This window comes from Lepidochelys kempii, chromosome 3, assembly GCF_965140285.1.
Source record: "Lepidochelys kempii isolate rLepKem1 chromosome 3, rLepKem1.hap1, whole genome shotgun sequence".
Lineage (NCBI taxonomy): Eukaryota > Metazoa > Chordata > Testudines > Cheloniidae > Lepidochelys > Lepidochelys kempii.
The window spans coordinates 111,667,082-111,690,251 of NC_136382.1; the positions used below are offsets into that span (position 1 = coordinate 111,667,082).

At 42.0% G+C, this 23,170-nt stretch overlaps 1 protein-coding gene across 11 annotated transcripts in view; it reads right to left on the reverse strand.

Annotated features, from left to right (window-relative positions):
- SHPRH (SNF2 histone linker PHD RING helicase) overlaps positions 1-23,170 on the reverse strand; it is a 141,005-nt gene that overhangs the window by 97,853 nt on the left and 19,982 nt on the right. For 10 of the 11 annotated variants that reach the window (XM_073337550.2, XM_073337547.2, XM_073337541.2 and 7 more), the window contains 3 exons: positions 15,342-15,560; positions 6,803-6,881; positions 5,927-6,077 (listed from right to left, as the gene is read on the reverse strand). In XM_073337550.2, the coding sequence (XP_073193651.1) occupies positions 5,927-6,077; positions 6,803-6,881; positions 15,342-15,560 (449 nt within the window). Of the gene's footprint in view, positions 1-5,926; positions 6,078-6,802; positions 6,882-7,864; positions 8,738-15,341; positions 15,561-23,170 lie in introns of those variants that run through there. The other variant, XM_073337552.2, reaches the window with a different exon arrangement.

Here is a 23,170-nt window from a genome sequence, read left to right on the forward strand (position 1 = left end):
GACTTTGTCTTGTTAGTGCCACTTGACCAGTTGGGTAATTGAAATCCCCCATTATCATCATTTTATTAGATTTTGTTGCCTCTGATCTCTCTCAATGTTATGCATTCAATTTCCTTTTTCTGATTCAGTGGGCAGCAGTGTGACTCCTCAGGACACTCACTACGCACAGCTCAGCTAGGTGGCAGCAGCCAGCAAGAGCGCAGTACAGAGCCAACCCTATGGGCAGGAGGAGAAGAGCTAACCTGAGCCTGAGAGGTTGGATTGTTTTACGACCCAATGCAACACTTGTAGTCGGTCTTGTTGATTTTAGGATAAGTTGTAGGGTTCTACACTGTCAAGTATAATACACAAAATGTTAATGTTTGAAAGAAAATTGGTTGCTACAATAAGTCTTTTAGATGGCAAGATTCTATGAAGAAACACATATGGATAGAGATCACTAATATTTTTATTGAAATACATGCTATTGGGAATTGTATGATTATGGGAGACTAATTTCCAGATATACATTGCAAGACAAGTGCTACTAATAATAGTAGGGCCCAGATATTCCTGGATGTGATGGCTGATAGATTTCTTCACCAAGTAGACACCAAACCAACTAGATGGGATGCCATTTTAGATTTAGTATTGGTAAGTGGCAAGGACCTCATAGAAGAGCTGCTTATAGAGGACAGCCTTAGTTTGAGTGACCATGAGATAATCCAGGGTAAACTAAATGGAAGGAGAAACAAAAATAGGTCTGCAAATAGGGTCACTGATTTCAAAAGGGCAAACTTTAAAAAAATAATGGGGATTAGTTAGGGAACTGGACTGAAGAACTCCAGGATCTGACGGCGGAATAGGGTTGGAATTACATTAAGCCAAAGTTGCAGAAGCTACCTGAAGCCTGAATCCCAAGCAAGGGGAAAAAATTCATAGGAAAGGGTTGAAGAGCAAACTGGATGAGCAAGCAGCTCAAACAGATTATTAAGAGAAAGCGGAATGCTTACAAAGAATAGAAGATGAGAAGGATCAGAAAAAAAAGCTACCTCTTGGAGATCAGAAAATGTAGGGGGAAAGTGAGAACTCTCAAAAGCCGAGCAGAATTGGACCTTACAAAGGAAATTAAAACCAATAGTAAAAGGTTCTATAGCCATATATACAGAAAGAAAACAAGGAAAGAAGAGAGACCGCTAAGTATTGAGGATGGGCTGGAAATTAAAGACAATTTAGGCATGGCTCAACACCTAAACAAATACTTTGCCTCAGTTTTTAATAAGGATAATGAGGAGCTTGGATCAGTGGTAAGATAGCTAATGGAAATGAGGATATGGAAGTAGCAATTACCATGTCTGAGATGGAAGTCACACCCAAAGAGCTTAAGGGGATCAAATTGGAGGGCCCAGATATCTCCATACAAGAATATTAAAGGAATTGGCACACTAAATGACAAGCCCAATAGGGAGGATTTTTAATGAAGGGGTTGTACTCTGTGACCAGAGAATTGCTAATATAATACCTATTTTTAAGAAAGGGGGAAAATAGTGACCCAGGAAACTACAGGCCCATTAATTTGACCTCAATTGTACACAAATTTTGAAAGAGACAGTAGTTAAGGATAGAGATAAATGGTAATTGGGATAAAATATAACATGGTTTTTATGAAAGGTGGATTATGCCAGACCAACCTGATCTTTTTTTGAGAAGACAACTGATTTTTTAGACAAAGGAAATGCAATAAGGATCTACCTGGATTTCAGTAAGGAATCTGAAGCAGTTCTACATGGGAAATAAATAATTAGGTAAACTGGAGAAGATAGGGATTAATACGAGATGTGAACGGTGGATAAGGAACTAGTTAAAACTGGAGATTACAACGAGTCATACTGCAACATGAATGGTCAGGCTGGACAGAGGTTACTAGTGGAGTTCCTCTGGGATCGGTCTTGGGACCAATCTTATTTAACATTTTCATTCAAGACCTTGGCACAAAGTGGATGACACAAAGTTGGGAGGTATTGCCAATATGGAGGAGGACCGGAATATCATACAAGAATATATGGAGGACTTGAAAACTGGAGTAATAGAAATGGGATGAAATTTAATAGTGCAAAGTCATGCACACAGAGACTAACAACAAAAATTTTTGCTAGAAGATGGGAATTTATCAGTTGGAAGTGACAGAGGAGGAGAAAGACCTGTGTGTATTGAATCACAGAATCATAGAATATCAGGGTTGGAAGGGACCTCAGGAGGTCATCTAGTCCAACCCCCTGCTCAAAGCAGGACCAATCCCCAACTAAATCATCCCAGACTGGGCTTTGTCAAGCCTGGCCTTAAAAATATCTAAGGAAGGAGATTCCACCACCTCCCTAGGTAACGCATCCCAGTGTTTCACCAGTCTCCTAGTGAAAAAGTTTTTCCTAATATCCAACCTAAATCTCCCCCACTGCAACTTGAGACCATTACTCCTCATTCTGTCATCTGCTACCACTGAGAACAGTCTAGATCCATCCTCTTTGGAACCCCCTTTCAGGTAGTTGAAAGCAGCTATCAAATCCCCCCTCATTCTTCTCTTCCGCAGACTAAACATTCCCAGTTCCCTCAGCCTCTCCTCATAAGTCATGTGTTCTAGTCCCCGAATCATTTTTGTTGCCCTCCGCTGGACTCTTTCCAATTTTTCCACATCCTTCTTGTAGTGTGGGGCCCAAAACTGGACACAGTCCTCCAGATGAGGCCTCACCAATGTTGAATAGAGGGGAACGATCACGTCCCTCGATCTGCTGGCAATGGCAATGCCACTGGCCTTCTTGGCAACAAGGGAACACTGTTGACTCATATTCAGCTTCTTGTCCACTGTCACCCCTAGGTCCTTTTCTGCAGAACTGCTGCCTAGCCATTCGGTCCCTAGTCTGTAGCGGTGCATGGGGTTCTTCAGTCCTAAGTGCAGGACTCTGCACTTATCCTTGTTGAACCTCATCAGTTTTCTTTTGGCCTAATCCTACAATTTGTCTAGGTCCCTCTGTATCCTATCCCTACCCTCCAGTGTATCTACCTCTCCTCCAAGTTTAGTGTCATCTGCAAACTTGCTGAGGGTGCAATCCACACCATCCTCCAGATCATTTATGAAGATATTGAACAAAACCAGCCCCAGGACTGACCCTTGGGGCACTCCGCTTGATACCGGCTGCTAACTAGACATGGAGCCATTGATCACTACCCGTTGAGTCCGACAATCTAGCCAGCTTTCTATCCACCTTCTAGTCCATTCATCCAGCCCATACTTCTTTAACTTGCTGGCAAGAATACTGTGGGAGACCGTGTCAAAAGCTTTGCTAAAGTCAAGGAACAACACGTCCACCACTTTCCCCTCATCCACAGAGCCAGTTATCTCGTCATAGAAGGCAATTAGATTAGTCAAGCATGACTTGCCCTTGGTGAATCCATGCTGACTGTTCCTGATCACTTTCCTCTCCTCTAAGTGCTTCAGAATTGATTCCTTGAGGACCTGCTCCATGATTTTTCCGGGGACTGAGGTGAGGCTGACTGACCTGTAGTTCCCAGGATCCTCCTCCTTCCCTTTTTTAAAGATGGGCATTACATTAGCCTTTTTCCAGTCGCCCGGGACTTCCCCGGATTGCCATGAGTTTTCAAAGATAATTGCCAATGGCTCTGCAATCACATCCACCAACTCCTTTAGCACTCTCCCATGGTGATCAGAGGATGGCTATGAACTGCAATATGATGCGGCTGTGAAAAAGGCTAATGCAATTCTAGCATGCATCAGGCAAGGTATTTCCAGTAGCGATAGGGAAGCATTCCTGCCATTATACAAGGCGCTGGTGACACCTCACCTGGAATACTGTGTGCAGTTCTGATGTCCCATATATAAGAAAGATTAATTCAAACTGGAACAGGTGCAGGGAAGGGCTACTAGGATGATCGGAGGCGTTGAAAATCTACCTTATGAGAGGAGACTGTTTAGCTTAATCAAATTAAGGCTGACGGGAGATATGACTGCTCTCTATAGATACATCAGAGGATAAAAAATACCAGGAAGGGAGAGGAGTTATTTAAGTTAAGAGCCAATGCTGACACAAAAACAAATGGATATAAGTCGGCATCAACAAGCTGCGACTTGAAATCAGATGAAGATTTCTAACAATCAGAGGAGTGAAGTTCTAGAACAACAACTTCCCAAGGGAACCAATGGGGGCAAAAAACCTAACTTTTTTAAGACTAAGCTTGATAAGTGTATTGAATGGACAGTTCAATGAGATGGGCCACATGCCATTGTAGGCAATCTGACTGCCAGTAGCAAATATCCCCAATAGAGGAGGAGGGCTTTGAGTTACAACATAGAATTCTTTCACAGGTATCTGGCTGGTATTTCTTGCCCACATGCTCAGGGTCCAACTGAGCACAATATTTGGGGTCAGGAGGGACTTCCTCCCAGGCCATATTGACAGAGACCTTCGAGGGAAGGGAGGTTGGGACTTGAGTCATTTGCTGGTTTAAATTAGAGTAAACAGTGGATTCTCTGTAACTTGAAGTCTTTAAATTGTGATTTGAGGACTTCAGTAACTCAGCCAGAGTTTATGGTTCTATTACAGGAGCAGGTAGCTAATCTGCTGGCAGGCCGCAAGGTAGGCGGGGACATTCTGGCCGCCGCCTCCCGCAGCTCCCATTAGCCGGGAACAGCGAATTGCGGCCACTGGGAGCTGCAGGCAGCCATGCCTGCAGACGGTCAACGTAAACAAACTGTCTCGCAGCCCACCAGCAGATTACCCTGATGGGCCATGTGCGGCCCATGGGCCGCAGGTTGCCCACCAACGATCTAGTTAGAATGTAATACACAACGGAACGTGGAGGAGTAAATTCCCAACATATGATGTGCCAAATTCTGTACACAGATCAATGAAGATATCCCAGTGAAGACTACGTAATGTGCGTGCATGCATACAAGGCCAAAATTTGATCCGTTTTCTATGTTATAAGTCTCATTTAAAATATATCAGAAGCGTAGCCATGTTAGTCTGGATTTGTAAAAGTGGCAGAGTCCTGTGGCACTCTATAGACTAAATGACGTATTGGAGCATAAGCTTTCGTGGGTGAATACCCACTTCGTCAGATGCATGTAGTGGAAATTTCCAGAGGCAAGTATAAATATGTAAGCAAGAATCAGGCTAGGGATAACGAGGTTAGTTCAATCAGGGAGGATGTGGCTCTCTTCTAGCAGCCGAGGTGTAAACGCCAAGGGAGGAGAAACTGCTTTTTGTAGTTGGCTAGTCAGTCACAGTCTTTGTTTAATCCTGAGCTGATGGTGTGAAATTTGCAAGTGAACTGAAGCTCAGCAGTTTCTATTTGAAGTCTGGTTCTGAAGTTTTTTTGCTGCCGGATGGCTACCTTTAAATCTGCTATTGTGCGTCCAGGGAGATTGAAGTGTTCTCCTACAGTTCTCCAACACTTTATCCCTAGCCTGATTCTTGCTTACATATTTATACTTGCCTCTGGAAATTTCCACTACATGCATCTGACGAAGTGGGTATTCACCCATGAAAGCTTATGCTCCAATATGTCTGTTAGTCTATAAGGTGCCATAAGACCCTTTGCCGCAGTTAAAATATACTTTGCCTGGAATCTCTGCACTTTTACCATCCCTTTTTCTAAAAAGCAAGCTAATAAAGTAACTTGCCTACAACTGAGACTTTGTTCTTCATTCACATCAATGACAAACAATACAAATTGCTCCTCATAATATTTTGTACTGTTCTCCTATTCACATCACCAAGGACCATGTGCTAACAGACAGACTATTTCTTTCACTTGCACAGCTTTTCATTACAGACTTTGCCACACAAAAAATGATAGCTAAACACCAGGAACATGCCTCACATATTAGAAGTACCTTGTTTGTTCCCAAAATCTACCATAGTTCTCTCACCTCGGGTAGTGTCAGCACATCTTGTTTAACATCTCGTCGGGTGTGTGTCAGAATAAGAGCCAGTACCTCTACTGTCTTTCCAAGACCCATCTCATCTGCCAGGATTCCTCCAGGCCACGGAGGCCCTGCAACTGGGTGTTCACGGATAATGCTAAAGATTAAAGACACACCCAAACAAAATTTAACAAGTTACAAACTAGTGTGACCAGAAGAGTAGTATGTGTTCGAAGTAGCAGAGATAATGAATAATTTCTGCAAGCTACATATATAGAGAGAAATATGCACCTGTGTTAAAGAAAACTGCTTTGGTGGCTATGTTTAAACAGATTACAAAACAATAACTTACATAATTTTCAAAAGGTTAAGATGAACAAAAACTGCATAAAGCAACTATACACTACAGTATACAAACAAATTTACTTCTCACAAAGTTCATAATTTGTTAAAGCAATACTAGTTACTGTATTAATCTATTTTCTTGTCCAAGATCAATAGAAAAATGAAAGTTTATACTGTCTCTTTGCTGTAAACTTTAAAAACTTGGAACACAAATTGAAGGGTTGTAGCCTTCAAGTCATTAATTAAAAAAGAATGAATCCATTACACTTGAATTAAGAAAAAAAGTTCTTACAGCGAATATACTGATGACATTAACCTACAATTTATAAACTTTCTTCTCCCTGCCACACCCCACATTTTCTTCTTTCATATTAAATATCCTATACCTCTTATTCTACATTTACTAACTGAAAAGACACGGTTATTACTTATCCAATGCTCTTCATGTGAAGGTTTCTAACAAAATTTTCACAAAGTGGCATGTTTAGGTGCTGCCAGGAACAACAGTGTTCCCTCTACAAAACAAAATCAACTCACCAGCCAGTAAATGGATTATAGTAGAGTTTTACTCCATCTGGAGTGATGACCTCTCGCCATAGAAAGTGTAGTGTGTTTTCTATAGAGAAGGAAACCATATGAATATTACAAGATTTTTCATAGTGCTTAGAACTGCACAGCATTATTATGACATTTAAAGGCAAACAGGAACCAAAAACTGGAATTAGTTGCCTATAACTGGAAGTTCTTTGACATGTGTGGTCCCTATCTGTACTGCACACGTGAGCGTGTGCACACACCATAAACCCATGTCCAGAAATTCTAACAAGCAATGTTTGTTGCCCTACAAATGCACAGTAGTTCTCCTCATGCTCCAGACTGAGGGTGTAAGAGGAAATGCAGGCTGATACCTCTCTAGTTCCTCTTCTTACTGCAAATCTAGTAGGATCCAAACAAGAGGAGACAGACAGTGGGTAATGGAATTCAGATAGGGACCACACATCTCAAAGAGCTTCCAATTACAGACAAGTAACCTCCATTTCTTCTTCAAGTACTCGTCCCTACGTGCATTCCACACAAGTGACTGAGAACCTGTATTGGGACTGGAGTGGGGTGAGGGAGACAGAGCAGCAAAGATGCTTGAAGTACTGAAGTTCCCACAGCACTGCATCTGCAGCAGAGGACTACACTAGCATGTAATGTTTTGTGAGTGTGTGCCTGGAACTCTAGGTAGCCACTCTGCACATGTCCAGTAATGGTACTTCTGGCAGGGATGCTGGGTAGCAGTGGCCCCAAACTGTGGAGTATGCTTCCTTCTGGGGGTGCGGAGGGGCCCAGGCCAGCCCCCATGTGGGGTATGGAGGGAGTGCCACCCAGCCCTGCTCCACCCCCAACCAGCTCCAGCCGCAGCTCCACTCTGCCCCCAGGCGCAGCTCCAGCCGCAGCTTCACTCCATCCCCTGCTCCGTCCCCAGTCATAGCTCCACTCTGCGCCCTGCTCTGTTCAGACCCCAACCACAGATCCACTCTGCCACCTGCTCAACTGCAGCCCAGCTCTGCCCTCATTCCTGCTCCGCTTCTAGTCCCAGCTCTTCCTCCATACCTAATTCTTTTCCCATCTCTGCTTTCAACCCAAGCTCCTCTGCTGAGCCAACTGTGCAGTAAGAGAGAGCACGCTGCGGACAGATTCCATAACTGGTAACGGGGGCGGGTGGAGAGGAGGGGTAACAGAAAAAGTTTGGGCACCACTGCTGAAGAGGCACCTTGTGCTCTCATGGTGGAGGTATATGTACTAACTGATAGCTCACAGTGATGTGTCCAGAAGTCCATTTAGATACTCGGAGGATAAAACTTGTTCTCGCAACCTTTCTGCTATTGCAATAAATAACCTTAATGATTTTCTCATCGATTTGGTCCTCTGCAGCTAGAAAACCAAGGCACATCTGACATGGAGGGAATAAAGTCTTCTCTCTTCAGCAGCGGAATGGGGTTTCAGGAAGAAAACAAGTAAGTAGATAGTTTGGTTGTCATGGAACTCAGAAATAACTTTGGGGAGGAATTTGGATGGAAGCAAAGGAAGACCTTTCCCTTGTGCAAACAGTACATGGTGGGTCTGCCATGACGGCTTCCATCTTATTCACACTTCTGGCTCAGGTAATAGCAACCTTCATGGACAGGTGGGAAATGGAGAATGTTCCCAAGGGAAAGATATCTTGCTCTGCCCTGTTATGTAAAAGGCTGTGTGGTGACATTGCCTGACGTTACTTGGGCATGGAAAGAATGAATGAGTGGAAGACCAGACCTGCATGCCAGGCAGACTGCCCTCAGTTCCAGAAGACTGATGTGCAGTCTGGCCTCCTGTGGATCCAGATAACTTGTATGGCATGGTTGTTCAGGTGAGCACCCCAACCCATAAGGGAGCCATCTGTTATGATGGTGACAGAGGGGGCAAGAGTGATGAAGGGGACATCTACTCTTATTCGATCCAGGTTCAACCAGCAGGTAAAAGAAGCGATAGTGGGAACAGTCACTCTGGTGTTGATGTAATCCACGCCCAGTTAGTAGATTTACCGGAGTCCGGCCTGTAGACAGTGTACAGGAAGCCTGGCAAATGATATCACAAGTTCACAAGGTCATGTGGCCTAGAAGAGAAAGCACAGATTACTTACAGACTGAGGACTCTGGTCAAAATGTGCCTATCAGATTGCTCATTAACCGAAATCTTTCCACGGGGAGAAATGCTCTTGCTCCCATAAAGTTTATTATCTGTGTGGGTGTGTTAAAAAGGACTTTTCTTTGTTCACACAGACACCCAGTACTGCTAGAAGATTGGCAACTTTGAGAAGGAACAATCTAACCTCATAGCTGGAGCAACCTATTAGGAGTCAGTCATTGAGATATGGGAAAACTGTTTAACGCCAACATCTCATTTGTGCTACCACCACAGAGAAGACCTTAGTGAATACTCTGGGTGCTATAGAATATCTAAGGGGAAGGGCTCTGAACTGGAAATGTTCCCAACCCACTAAAAACTGAAGGAACTTTTTGTGGGAGAGATTAATATCTGCATGAAAGTAAGTGTCCATGTGGAAAGCCACGAACCACATCCCCTGGGAGGGGATTATTCATGCTAGTGTAACCATCCTAAATTTTGATTTTTGAAGATGTTCACTTATAAATGTCCAGAATGGGTCTCCCTGCTCCATCTTTTAAGGACTAAAAGATAAGGGGACTAGCACTGTCTCTCTCTCTCTCACACCAAGGTGACACTCGGTCTATTGCCCCTCGGAGGAGGAGAGAGTCCACCTTTTGTTGAAAAATAACCTCATGAAAGTGGTCCTTGAAGGGGGACTGGGAAGGGAGTTTGTGGGGAAGAGAAACTCTATGAACTATCCTTGGTGGATAATTTCTAAGACCCAACTGTGAGTCATATTAGGAGTCCCAATTGTGGGTGAAAAGTGAGAGATGGCCCAAAAGATAAGGGGAGGTAAGCGGTGGGTTGGTCTCGGCTGAAGCATCAGAAGTAGCCTTTAGTGGATGAGTGGGAATGGATAAAGGTCGTGGTAGCAGAGGGGTCTGAAAACCAAGACTTCTAAATCCTCTGACATTTATGAGGGGTTGGATGCAGGCCGTACTGGAGTTTCCCATCATAGGTAAAATTTAGTTTGTTTCAGTGCACCTTGTGCGAATGTAAACTGATGAGTGATGCACAGATCCATCTGCACGTCTGACCACATGTTTTTGGCACAGCCTGCTTTCTTCACTGAGGCTTCTCTTTGGCTTTTTCTGTGCTGATATTCTCAATGGCTTTAACTGCAGACCAACAGGTCTGCTGCCATCCTGATTAACCAACAGCAGCAGCTTCCCATGTGTGTTCGGATCAACTTTGGCAGCTTGTAGGTGAGTTCTGAGAATGTCCTTACATCATTTTCACTGGCCTCTTAGCACACATTCTTGTTTTCCACTGTCCATAAAATATGGCTTCGTAGAGTCACATAGCATCCATACATACAAGGTGATCAGCCCAAGGAAGTTGTGCCTGTTTGATTAGGGATTCAACACTAGTCACGCAGCACCAGTCCAGGACTCCAATGGCTGGTACGATGTCTGACCATTTAATATTACTCTAGTTCCTTCAAGTCCTGATACAGAGTGCCCAAATCAAAGATCCAGAATGGGTCTCAGTCTTCCTTTTTTTTTCTTTTGGGGGGGGCGGGGCAGACTGAGGAATAAGGGGAATAGAATCCTCTCCCTTGATACTGTAGTGAGACTTGTTCTATCGCCCCTTGCTGTAGGAAGGAGTCCACCTACTGATAGCAGAACGTCTGTGGAGGATATGGCCTTGACCTACACACCTGCCTCTGGTGTTTTCTCCTTGGGCCCAGGGGGTCAATTCCCAGGAAGTGTATAGTCAACCTCTAGTCTTTCAATGAGTGAAGGAACTCATCCTTTTTCTTACTGAACGGTTCAACTTGTTGAAAGGCAAATCCTGTATGGTATTCTGGACTGCCCTGGAAGCCCCGAAGGGTGAAACCAAGACACACACCTTATAACTACGCCAGTGACTAAGCCATTGCAGCTTGACTAGATGTCTTTGCCGCTCATTTGCCCTCCTCTATGAAGGACTGAAATTGGGCTCTGTCTTCAGGGGGAAACTTGTCCTTAAAGTCAGCCAGCCTGGCATAATTTTTAAAATCATATTTTGCTAACAAAGCCTGGTAGATACTGATATGGAATGGCATGCTCATAGAGGAAAAGACCTCTCTTTCCAAGAAATCAACCTCTTTGAGCCCTTGTCAGCCAGGGTGGTCTTGGAATGCTGTGATCTTACTCTCTCCATGGCTGTCTGTACCACTGGGAAGTTGGGTGATGGGTGAGAGAAAAGAAATTCAACCACTTTGGCAGAGACGAAATAGCATCTCTGAGCCCTCTTAGGCATGGGGGCCCATTAGACTGGGGTGCATCAAACCACCCTTGCTGGCTCCATGATGGCCTCATTAATCAGGAGCACCACCTTGCTTGGACCTGTAGGCTACAGAATAGTCGGTACTGGAAGTCCTGGACCTCCTGATATTTGGAGGTCATTGGCTAACCTCTGAAGTAGCTCCTGGTACTGCCCATGGTCACTTGGCAGAGATAGTGAGGATGGAGTGACAGTTTCTTCCAGAAATGAGGATGAGATTCCCATCAGCACCTGCAGATCTGGATCAATGTCGTTCTCCTCATACTCTGATGATCTGGTGGATGACAAGTAGGAGAAGTGTGGTATGACATGAACGGATCTGGGGTGTTTTCCTTAGGAGTCCCACAGGCCACAATAAGGACAAACGGAGAAATCGACTGGATGTGGGGGCCCCACTAAATCAGGTGCCAGCAGTGCTTGGGGAAGTCATATCTGGGAGGACGGCATCCAGAACTCCTTGACTGCCTATCAAAGCTCAGCTCTCTCTGAGGAGAAAAGAGACCATCCAGGGTGTCTGATTCATCTGCATCTGAGAACTGTTCTTTCTCCATTCATGGGGCCAACAATATTAGAGGATGCATGCATGCATGACCAGGGAAGAGTATAAAAATATTGCTCGGCCATGCAGGAGTGAAATCAGGAAGGCCAAATCACACCTGGAGTTGCAACTAGCAAGGGATGTTAAGAGCAACAAGAAGGGTTTCTTCAGGTACGTTACCAACAAGAAGGAAGACAAGGGAAGTGTGGGCCCCTTACTGAATGAGGGAAGCAACCTAGTGACAGAGGATGTGGAAAAAGCTAATGTACTCAATGCTTTTTTTGCCTCTGTCTCCACGAACAAGGTCAGCTCCCAGGCTACTGCACTGTGCAGCACAGCATGGGGAGAAGGTGACCAGCCCGCTGTGGAGAAAGAAGTGGTTCGGGACTATTTAGAAATGCTGGACACGCACAAGTCCATGGGGCCGGATGCACTGCATCCGAGAGTGCTAAAGGAGTTGGCGGATATGATTGCAGAGCCATGGGCCACTATCTTTGAAAACTCATGGCGATCCAGGGAAGTCCCGGATGACTGGAAAAAGGCTAATGTAATGCCCATCTTTAAAAAAGGGAAGGAGGAGGATCCTGGGAACTACAGGTCAGTCAGCCTCACCTCAGTCCCCGGAAAAATCATGGAGCACGTCCTCAAGGAATCAATTCTGAAGCACTTAGAGGAGAGGAAAGTGATCAGGAACAGTCAACATGGATTCACCAAGGGCAAGTCATGCTTGACTAATCTAATTGCCTTCTATGACAAAATAACTGGCTCTGTGGATGAGGGGAAAGTGGTGGACGTGTTGTTCCTTGACTTTAGCAAAGCTTTTGACACGGTCTCCCACAGTATTCTTGCCAGCAAGTTAAAGAAGTATGGGCTGGATGAATGGACTAGAAGGTGGATAGAAAGTTGGCTAGATTGTCGGACTCAACGGGTAATGATCAATAGCTCCATGTCTAGTTAGCAGCCGGTATCAAGCGGAGTGCCCCAAGGGTCAGTCCTAGGGCCGGTTTTGTTCAATATCTTCATTAATGATCTGGAGGATGGTGTGGATTGCACCCTCAGAAAATTTGCAGATGACACTAAACTTGGAGGAGAGGTAGATACACTGGAGGGTAGGGATAGGATACAGAGGGCCCTAGACAAATTGAAGGATTGGGCCAAAAGAAATCTGATGAGGTTCAACAAGGATAAGTGCAGAGTCCTGCACTTAGGACTGAAGAATCCCATGCACCGCTACAGATTAGGGACCGAATGGCTGGGCAGCAGTTCTGCAGAAAAGGACCTAGGGGTTACAGTGGACGAGAAACTGGATATGAGTCAACAGTGTGCCCTTGTTGCCAAGAAGGCCAATGGCATTTTGGGCTGTATATATAGGGGCATTGCCAGCAGATCGAGGGATGTGATCGTTCCCCTCTATTCAACATTGGTGAGGCCTCATCTGGAGTACTGTGTCCAGTTTTGGGCCCCACACTACAAGAAGGATGTGGAAAAACTGGAAAACGTCCAGCGGAGGGCAACAAAAATGATTAGGGGACTAGAACACATGACTTATGAGGAGAGGCTGAGGGAACTGGGAATGTTTAGTCTGCAGAAGAGAAGAATGAGGGGGGATTTGATAGCTGCTTTCAACTACCTGAAAGGGGGTTCCAAAGAGGATGGATCTAGACTGTTCTCAGTGGTAGCAGATGACAGAACGAGGAGTAATGGTCTCAAGTTGCAGTGGGGGAGGTTTAGGTTGGATATTAGGAAAAACTTTTTCACTAGGAGACTAGTGAAACACTGGAATGCGTTACCTAGGGAGGTGGTAGAATCTCCTTCCTTAGAAGTTTTTAAGGTCAGGCTTGACAAAGCCCAGTCTGGGATGATTTAGTTGGGGATTGGTCCTGCTTTGAGCAGGGGGTTGGACTAGATGACCTCCTGAGGTCCCTTCCAACCCTGATATTCTATGATTCCTGCCTGACGGCTGGAGAGGGGATGGTTCTTGTGTCATAAAAGCAGTTTCATCCTCCAGTTTCACCCTCGGGACCAATGAAGAGTCAGGTCCAGCACTTTTGGATGGAGCTGGCAGTTGTTGGTCCTTGTGTTTCAGAGCCGGAGCCACTGATGGAACCAGATTCTTTTTCTTGTGCGTGCTACCTTTCAGTCTCAGGGTTTTTAGTGGTCCTGGCACCACAGCATCCATGTGTGAGGCTCTCCCGTCTTGGGTAGGGTTAGGGAGGGATCTCTTCATTTATGAACATATCCTTGCAACCATGAGAGTGCCCCCTACTCTCCTGGGAAGTCTGGAAAGAAGATTCCTTGGCTTAGCAGCCATAGATTCTATTCCTAAGCTTGTGCTTGGAGGGGCACTACTCATTTGATGGGACTGATATACACAGGCATCTCCTTGACCCAGATCATAGTGATGTCTCAGCCTTCTTCATAAGGTGTTTCCTTAATCAAAGTTCATGAGCTTCATGTGTTCATGGTGGAAACAAGTGAGATGCTGCACTTTACTGCTTGGGTGCAAAGCATAATGCTGCAGAGACAGCATTGGTGATCATCACTCATGAAGAAGTAGTGAGGGCAGGACATGCAGCTCTTGAATCCCCAGGACTCTGGGCATAGTCCCAGACTGCAAGGAGGGAGTCCCCAGTATGGGGGGAAAGAACAAGCTATACTACCTATACTAATATAAAAACTATAAAACTATTTACAATACTTATTTACAAGCTATCAAAGAGAAAAGTTGGAGAAATCTGCAGACATGGGGTTCCAACTCAGGCCATGCAGCAGTAAGAAGGAACTGCAAAGGCGTCAGCCTGCATTGCTTCTTATGTCTTCAGTCTGGAGCACAAATAGAACTACTCCACACGTGAGAGCCAATGGGCATGGTTTGTTAGAATTTCTGGACTCGGCCATATGGCGCACATGTACACTCATATAGGCAATATGCATAGTGACCAGCACTTGAAAAAGTATCTTCAGAGCGGTAGGGTCTACCAGCTTGATCAATTGTTCCCTGGCTCACCAGAACTATATACTGTAATAATATATAATCCTTAGTCTAAAACTCTGGCTTCTTGTTGATCATAACACATCCACAGCAATGCAGAATCAATGCCAAGGCTGCTCCAAAAGACATAGTAAGTAAGTAATGAACAATGGTAGGGAAATTCAGTGTATAGCCCAAAATATTCTGAAGCTGACAACTGATCATGGATAATAGCTATTTTTCAAACTTAAATACTTTAATTACAAGACTACTTTATTTTGTGAAATGTTATATTTTGAAACAATTGTAAAATGCAACGTATCCAGATTGACAATGTCTATATTAAGTTCTAGACCAGAATGAAAACAGCTCACAATTAAAAAAAAAAACCCACAAAAATAACGCTTAACTAGTTGACTCAAATACAACTACAATTTTTATTAATAAAATAATAAAAGCAAAGCTTCTAATTACTAAATTATCAAGGAGACTATTCTCATAAAATTGTGCTAGTTCATATTCAATCCTTTTTGATACTGTATTGTTAATTTGTTTTGAGTAGTGTTATAATCAAGATGTGCATTTGTTGTCCACAGCCATGTACTTGCCATTGGTAGGGTTGTTTCTGAAATTCTCCCGTTGCAACATCCAGTTCACAGCCTCACTTTGATAGGGCCTCAATACAGGAATCAATGCAGAGTGCTGTACGTCCTCCCACAAAAACTGGATTTCCTGCTGATGTGTGTGCCTCACAAAGTCATACAGCTCTTCAATATTCTGTCGTTCCAGCTCTCTGTCAGATTCTTCCTCATCCTCTTCCAACACATCTGCATATATGAAGAAACATATCATCTTACCCCATCTTTATCAGCAACTAACATCACCTCAATTAAATAAGCCTAGCTTTATTGCTACATGTTTAGTTAATATATGAAAACAGTTAAGCACTGCTTCCATAAAGAGTATGAACTGAGTATATTTTATTTTAGTTGATTGTTCCTGGTGGGGGTGACAGTAGTAGACAAAGATGGGAATTAAATTCCTGAATCTTAACACTGGCATTTTTTCAGACTGCAAACTTACCAAATGCTTAGAAGCAGGAAGAGGTGGTTCCTTAGCAGGTGCTGGGCCCAAATATTATCCATTTGAAGTACGGATACTCCAGGGTTTCTCCTCTATTGAAGTCCCAATAGGGCATACAGCAAAACAAGGTTTTTTTAAGCATGCTATGCTCTTTAGAGCTTCAGTAAAATGGAAGTCACAGCCCCAGATCAAAGTGTAAAAGACAACACGGGGAAGAAAATACTACCTTTCTGCTCCATTTCCAACTAAGAAAGGAGAAGCAAAACATGACAAACTGACCATTTCTTGGCCCCCCCTCAAGGGAGGGGCATGTAAAAAGAATTTGTACTGCCTTCTCCCAGCCTGAGGCAGGAAAGAATGTGTCATGGAAGCCGAAGGAGAGAAAAGGGTGAGGGAGAAGATTTGGAAATGTTCTTTCCGTGGTGCCCCATGAGGGAGGGAAAAAAATTAGATGGATCCTTTGCCTCAACTTCATGAGCAAGGGAAGGGAAGAGAGAAGAGAAATGCTCTGTCTGGCTCAAATATGATAGAGAGAAAGTGAGAGGAACGCTTCCCTCACACACATAAGGGTTACTACACTTTCCTTCATGTGATTACATACATTGTTCTAATGGCAAACCTAAAAAACCCCCAAATAAATGGAAAATCTTAATAGCAAAACACCCTGTTTTCTGAAGCACAAAACTGGAGAAGTATCCAAAATTACTCTGAAGTGAACCCCAAAGAAATGTATGCAACATTTAGGACCACGTGTTCAACTGATGGGAATCAGCATGGCTTTATTATTTCAACTGAACTAGACTGATTAATATCAATGAAGGATTAGTCCTTAGTTTCTATCTTATAATTGTGGGCTCAGGGGGGTTCTTTTGTTTCAATTGTTTTTAATAAATATTTTTCTAGATATTTCATGCTGCCTTTGAAATGTCAGCATGTCAAAAAAAATTGATATAAATGCACCACAAAATTCAGAGATTCTTGCTTCAGAATTAAGGCCAGGATGGTGCAGAATAAAAATAAACTTGTTTAAGAGATATAAACCTTCTAATAACCATGTTTTTCTAGATTGTCTTTTAAATTTGCTTGTACTAATTTCTACATTTTTTGCCTTGCTAAGTGAAACGCACTTTTAAAACAAAAATGCTAGCAATCAAGAGTATACAAGTTCATGAATCTCATATATCCATGCAATGTGAACTTTAGTGAGCATACAAAATTTCAAATTCAAATCTCCATTTTTTAAAGTTATGAAACATATTCCCATGACGACACTCTGAACCCAGCACTTCTGTGGGTGCCCTTGGGAAATATTCAAATGTAAAGATAATTTGCATCACTAGATTGGAGATACTCCCTAACCCTCTAATTAACTTATTCTCAGTTTATTACTAAGAACTAGGCCTAATTAATGATGTCAGTATTTCAGCTGTTTCTGAGCCATATAAACAAGCTAAATAATTAAAATTCACCATGATAAATGTTCCAGGATTTACAGGCTCACCTTTCTGGGGAAAAAAATGCTTCCTGATATACCTGTCCTATTTGTCCAGAAGGCATATAATAAATAAAGCATCATTTTGCCATCATCTGGTTCTCTAAAGAGCTTCTGTAAAATCAGGAAGAGTACCATTACTAGTTCTTTCTGCATATTATTAACCAAGGAACCAAAGGTCATGACGAGAGGAAATTCTTTAGTTGCCTATATACCAATGCTAGGAGCCCACATAACAAACAAGAGGAATTAGAATTGCTCATTTAAGAGCAAAAATTGGATCTAGTTGGTATTACCGAAACCTGATGGGAAGATTCTCATGACTGGAATGTTAAAATCAAGGGTTATAACCTAATTAGGAAGGATTGAGTGAGCAAAGGCAAGGAGGAGTGACACTGTGTCATAAATGATATTGCTTGTTTCTGAGTCACTGATAACTTGGAAGAAAATTATCTTCAGTACTAACAGATAAAGCACAAAATGGGATATTACTTGGTGTCTGCTACAAGCCCCAAAATCACACTAGGGAAAAGGATGACCCGGCTGAATAAATAACAATCTATGCTGTGTAGGAAAAAAGCTCTGTGATAATGGGGACTTCAATCTGAGTGACAGGTGCTGGGAAGCCTCATGCTGCCAGTACTAAAACATCCTTGAAATTTCTAAATAATACAAATGACAATTTCTTAACTCAAAAAAAAAAATGTTGCTCCAACATGGGGGAATGATATATAGTAGACCTTGTCTTGACAGATAAAGAGGAACTGATCACAGAACTAAAAGGTGATGGTAACTTGGATACAAGTGATCATGACTTGATAACATTTATAACGTGCAAATAGAATAAAGTCCAGACCATTGATATATACACACTTGGTGCTTTAAGAGGTCCAGTTTCACAAAGCTGAAAACAATTATGAACCATAATAGCTGAGAGGAAGAATTTAATCAGAAAAATGTGTAAAATAATTGCGATTGTTTTAAAGAACACTTTACTAGATGCCCCCCCAAAAAATCACAATATCACAATTGAGGAAGAAAGTTGTATTGGTCAAAAAACAGATCTGGTTTAGAGGGGAAGTGATGGCAGCTATAAAAAAGAATATATAATAAATGGAGAAAGATGAAGTTTATAGTAATGAATATAAATCAGAAGCTATGAAATGTAGAAAACTGTTAAGGGAAGCAAAGGGACACAAGGAGAAATCTATGCCCAGCAGATTTAAAGACAATAAGGAGTTTTTAAAGTATATTCGGAGTAAAAAGAATCCTAACAATGGTATCGGTCCATTGATAGTCAGAAATGGTAGAATTATCAACAATACTGTAAAAGGCAGAAATGTTCAATAACTATTTCTGTTCTGTATTTCGGGAAAAACAGATGATACAGTCATATCATATCATAACATTCTTTCCATTTCTGGTATCTCAGGAAGATGTTAGAAAACAGCTACTGAAGTTAGACATTTTTAAATCAGCAGGTCTAGATAACCTGATCCCAAGAATTTTTAAGAAGTTGGCTGAAGACCATTAATGTTGATAAATCTTGAAACACTGGGGAAGTTCCAGAAGACTGGAAGAAAGCTAATTTTGTGCCAGTATTTTAAAAGTATAAATAGAATGAGCCAGGTAAGTATAGGCCTGTCAGCTTGACATTGATCCGGGCAAGATAATGGAGTGGCTGATACAGATTCAATTAATAAAGAATGAAAGGAAAGTAACAATTTAATTCCAATCAACATGGGTTTATGGAAAATGGATCCTATCAAGCTACCTTTTTTTTAAAGAGATTGCAAGTTTGGTTGATAAAGGCAATAGAGTTGATGTAATATACTTAGACTCCTGTAAGGCATTTGAGTTGGTGCTGCCAGACATTTCAATTAAGGAACTAGGAACGATAAAAAATTAACATGGCACACATTAAAAGGATTAAAAGTTGGCTAACTGATAGGTCTCAGCATGAAATTGTAAATGAGGAATCATCATCAAATGGCTGCGTTTCTAGTGGTGTCGTGCAGGGATCAGTTCTCAGCACTATGCTATTTAAAATTTTAATTAATGACTTGGAAGAAAAATCACTGATAAGTTAGCAGATTAGAAGAAAATTGGGGGGAGTGATAATATTGAAGAGGACAGGTCACTGATACTGAGAAATTTGGATTGCTTGGTCATAGCTGTGCATAAGCAAACAATATGCATTTTAATAAGGCTAAATGTAAATATATACATATAGAAACAAAGAAGGTAAGCCATACTAACATGATGGGGGACTCTCTACTGGGAAGCGGTGACTCTGAGGAAGATTTGGGGATTATGGTGATAATCAGCTGAACATGAGCTCCCAATGTGACCCTGTGGCCAAAAGAGCTAATGTGATCCTGAGATGCATAAGCAGGAATCTTGAGCAGAAGTAGAGGGGTTATTTTACCCCTCTATTTGGCACTGATGCAACTGCTGCTGGAACAGTGTGTCCAGTTTTGGTGACCACAATTCAAGAAAGATGTTGATAAATTGGAGAGGGTTCAGAGAAGAGCCACAAGAATGATTAAAGGATTATAAACATGCCTTATAGTGATAGACTCAAGGATCTCAAACTATTTATCTTAACAAAGAGAAGGTTAGGGGGTGACCTGTTTATAGTCAGTAAGTTCCTATATGGTGAACAAATATTTAATAATGGGCTCTTCAGTCTATCAGAGAAAGACATAACATGATCCAATGGCTGGAAGTTGAAACTAGACAAATTCAGATTGGAAATAAGGCATAAATTGGTAACCATTGGAATTATTTACCAAGGGCCATAGTAGATTCTCTATCGCTGACAATTTTTAAATCAGGATTGGATGTTTTTCTAAATGATATGGTCTAGGAATTATTTTAGGGATGTTCTATGGTCTCTGTTACAAAGAAGGTTAGACTAGAGGATCACAATCATCCCTTCTGGCCCGCAAATCTACAACTCTGTTCTGCTCTGTGTTGTCTTTATTGTACCTCTAATGCCAGTTATGTCATAGTCTCCCAAAATATGCACAGTAAGTCGTCTTATCCTATTTATTACAAAATGTTTAAAATTGCAATTACCTCCTCTTTCACCTTTCCCATCCATGTAATTACCCATATAATATATGCTGGATTTTGGAGGGTGGGGGGATGGGGTTGGGGAGTGGGGGTTGGTAGATTCAGAGTTACTCTTCTTCCCATCACTAATCCAAAAAGGAAAAAAAAGAGCAGACAAGTAATTTTTATATCTTACATATGTATGCTTTGGTCCAGTGAAGATATAGCCCATACCTCCCCTAGAATAATGGTTCTCTTAGAGAACATCCAAAAATCGTTCTCCGTATATCAAAAATCTTTTCACAGTCACCCTTCTATCTCCATGGTTTAAAAAGTCCACACTGCCCATTTATCTTGGTCTAGTAGGAAACTTTCTGGGTTGAGTAGAGGGATCTAATCTAATCAGTTTTGACAGAATTGTTTTAATAAAAATATAAATAACTGATGAAATACTTTTCTCCCAAGTCTGCAGGCAGAAAGTTCCAATGCCTCTGCTGATGCCTATAGCTTTGCTAAGCATCTGTGGAGTGAAATTAACACACAGTTGCAATAGAAATTGCTATGGGAAGCAATGAAAACAATAAGAATAAGGTTAATTTCATTTAATCTCATGGCCAAATACTAAAAGGTGCCAGGTATCTTCCAAGTGCGTACACTTGCCATTGAAATCAATGGTAGATAAGTTATAGGTGTTCAACATCTCTCAGCATTTTCCCCTTAGTGTAAACAATCGCCCAAAGAAATAAATAGCCTTCCATCTTCACCTTCCCTCACCGCATTATAAACTTTACACAGTCAACCCTCTCCATCATACTTAATTCAGTACCCAAGAAGAATATGATGCCATGAAGAGAAGCATCACATTAAGAAGATAATACTTATAAATAAAATACTTTGCATTTACAGAGCTCCCTCCATTCCAGACTCTCAATGCATTTTCCAGATATTAGTTTAACTTCACAACCATCACATGAAGTAGCTAAGTATTAGAAAAGTGCATGGGTCTAAGTGACTTACCCCAAAACATACAACAACGCTGTGCTGAAACTATGAATAGGTCTCCCAATTCCCAGTCCTTTGCTTTACAAACCTATCCTGCCTCCCCTTCACAAAAAAATTACCAAACACAAGCTTCAACTTTCTGAAAAGAGAACTAAATACTGAAACATTTAAAACAAAACTAAAGTACAACTCTCATATCCCATTCTGTCCTCAGCCTGAGAATAATATATTGTTTAAAACTTTAGTTGTTCTTTAGAGAGGACATTCATTGAAAAACAGAATCATAGGACTGGAAGGGACCTCAAGAGGTCATCTAGTCCTGTCCCCTGCACTAACGGCAGGACTAAGTATTATCTAGACTATACCTGTCAGGTGTTTGTGTAACCAGCTCTTAAAAAGCTCTTATCATGGAGATTCCACAACCTCCCTAAACAATTTATTTCAGCGCTCAACTACCTTGATGGGAAGGTTCTTCCTAACATCCAACCTAAACCACTCTTGCTGCAACTTAAGCCCATTGCTTCTTGTCCTGTCCTCAAAAGGTAAACAAGAACAATTTTTCTCCCTCCTCCCAACCATTTATGTACTTGAAAACTTATGTCCCCTCTCAGTCTTCTCTTCTCTAGACTAAAACAAACCCAATTTTTTTTAATGTTCCCTCATGGGTCATGTCTTCTAGACCGTTAATCATATTTGCTGCTCTTCTCTTGACTTTCTCCAATTTGTCCACATCTTTCTTGAAATGTGGTGCCCAGAACTGGACATAATACTCCAGTTGAGGCCTAATCAGCACAGAGTAGAGCAGAAGAATTACTTCTTTTGTCTTGCTTACAATACTCCCGATAATACACCCCCCCCCCAAGAATGATTGCTTTTTTGCAACGGTGTTTCACGGTTGACTCATATTTAGCTTGTGATCCACTATGACCCGCTGATCCCTTTCTGTAGTACTCCTTCCTAACCAATTATTTCCCATTTTGTATGTGTGCAACTGATTATTCCGTCTTAAGTGGAGTACTTTGCATTTGTCCTTATTGAATTTCATCCTATTTACTTCAGACCATTTCTCCAGCTTGTCCAGATCATTCTGAATTTTAATCCTATCCTCCAAAGCACATGCAACCCCTCCCAGTGTGGTATCGTCTGCGAACTTTAGAAGTGTACTCTCTATTATCTAAATAACTGATGAAGTCATTGAACAGAACCGGACCCAGAACTGATCCTTGTGGGACGCCACTTGATATGCCCTTCCTGGTTGACTGTGAACCTCTGATAACTACTCTCTGGGAATGGTTTTCCAACCAGTTATGCACCCACCTTATAGGAACTCCATCTAGGTTGTATTTCCCTAGTTTGTTTATGAGAAGGTCTTGTGAGACAGTATCAGAAGTCTTACTAAAGTCAAGATATACCATATCGATCGCTTCCCCTTCTCCACAAGGCTTGTTACCCTGACAAAGAAAGCTATTAGATTGGTCTGACAGAATTTGTTCTTTACAAATCCATGCTATGACTTACCACCTTATCATCTTCTAGGTGTTTGCAAACCGATTGCTTGATTATTTGCTCCATTATCTTTCCAGGTACCGAAGTTAAGCTGACTGGTCTGAAATTCAAAGGTTGTCCTTATTTCCCTTTGTATAGATGGGCAAATATAGTGCCATTTTCCAGTCCTCTGGATTCGCTCTCATCTTCCATGACTTTTCAAAGATAATTACTATCCGGCCCTCGCTCATTTTCACTGGCATTCACTACGTTTTGCATAGTGTAGGTTCACTAATCTTTTTGTTGTCATTTAGCACT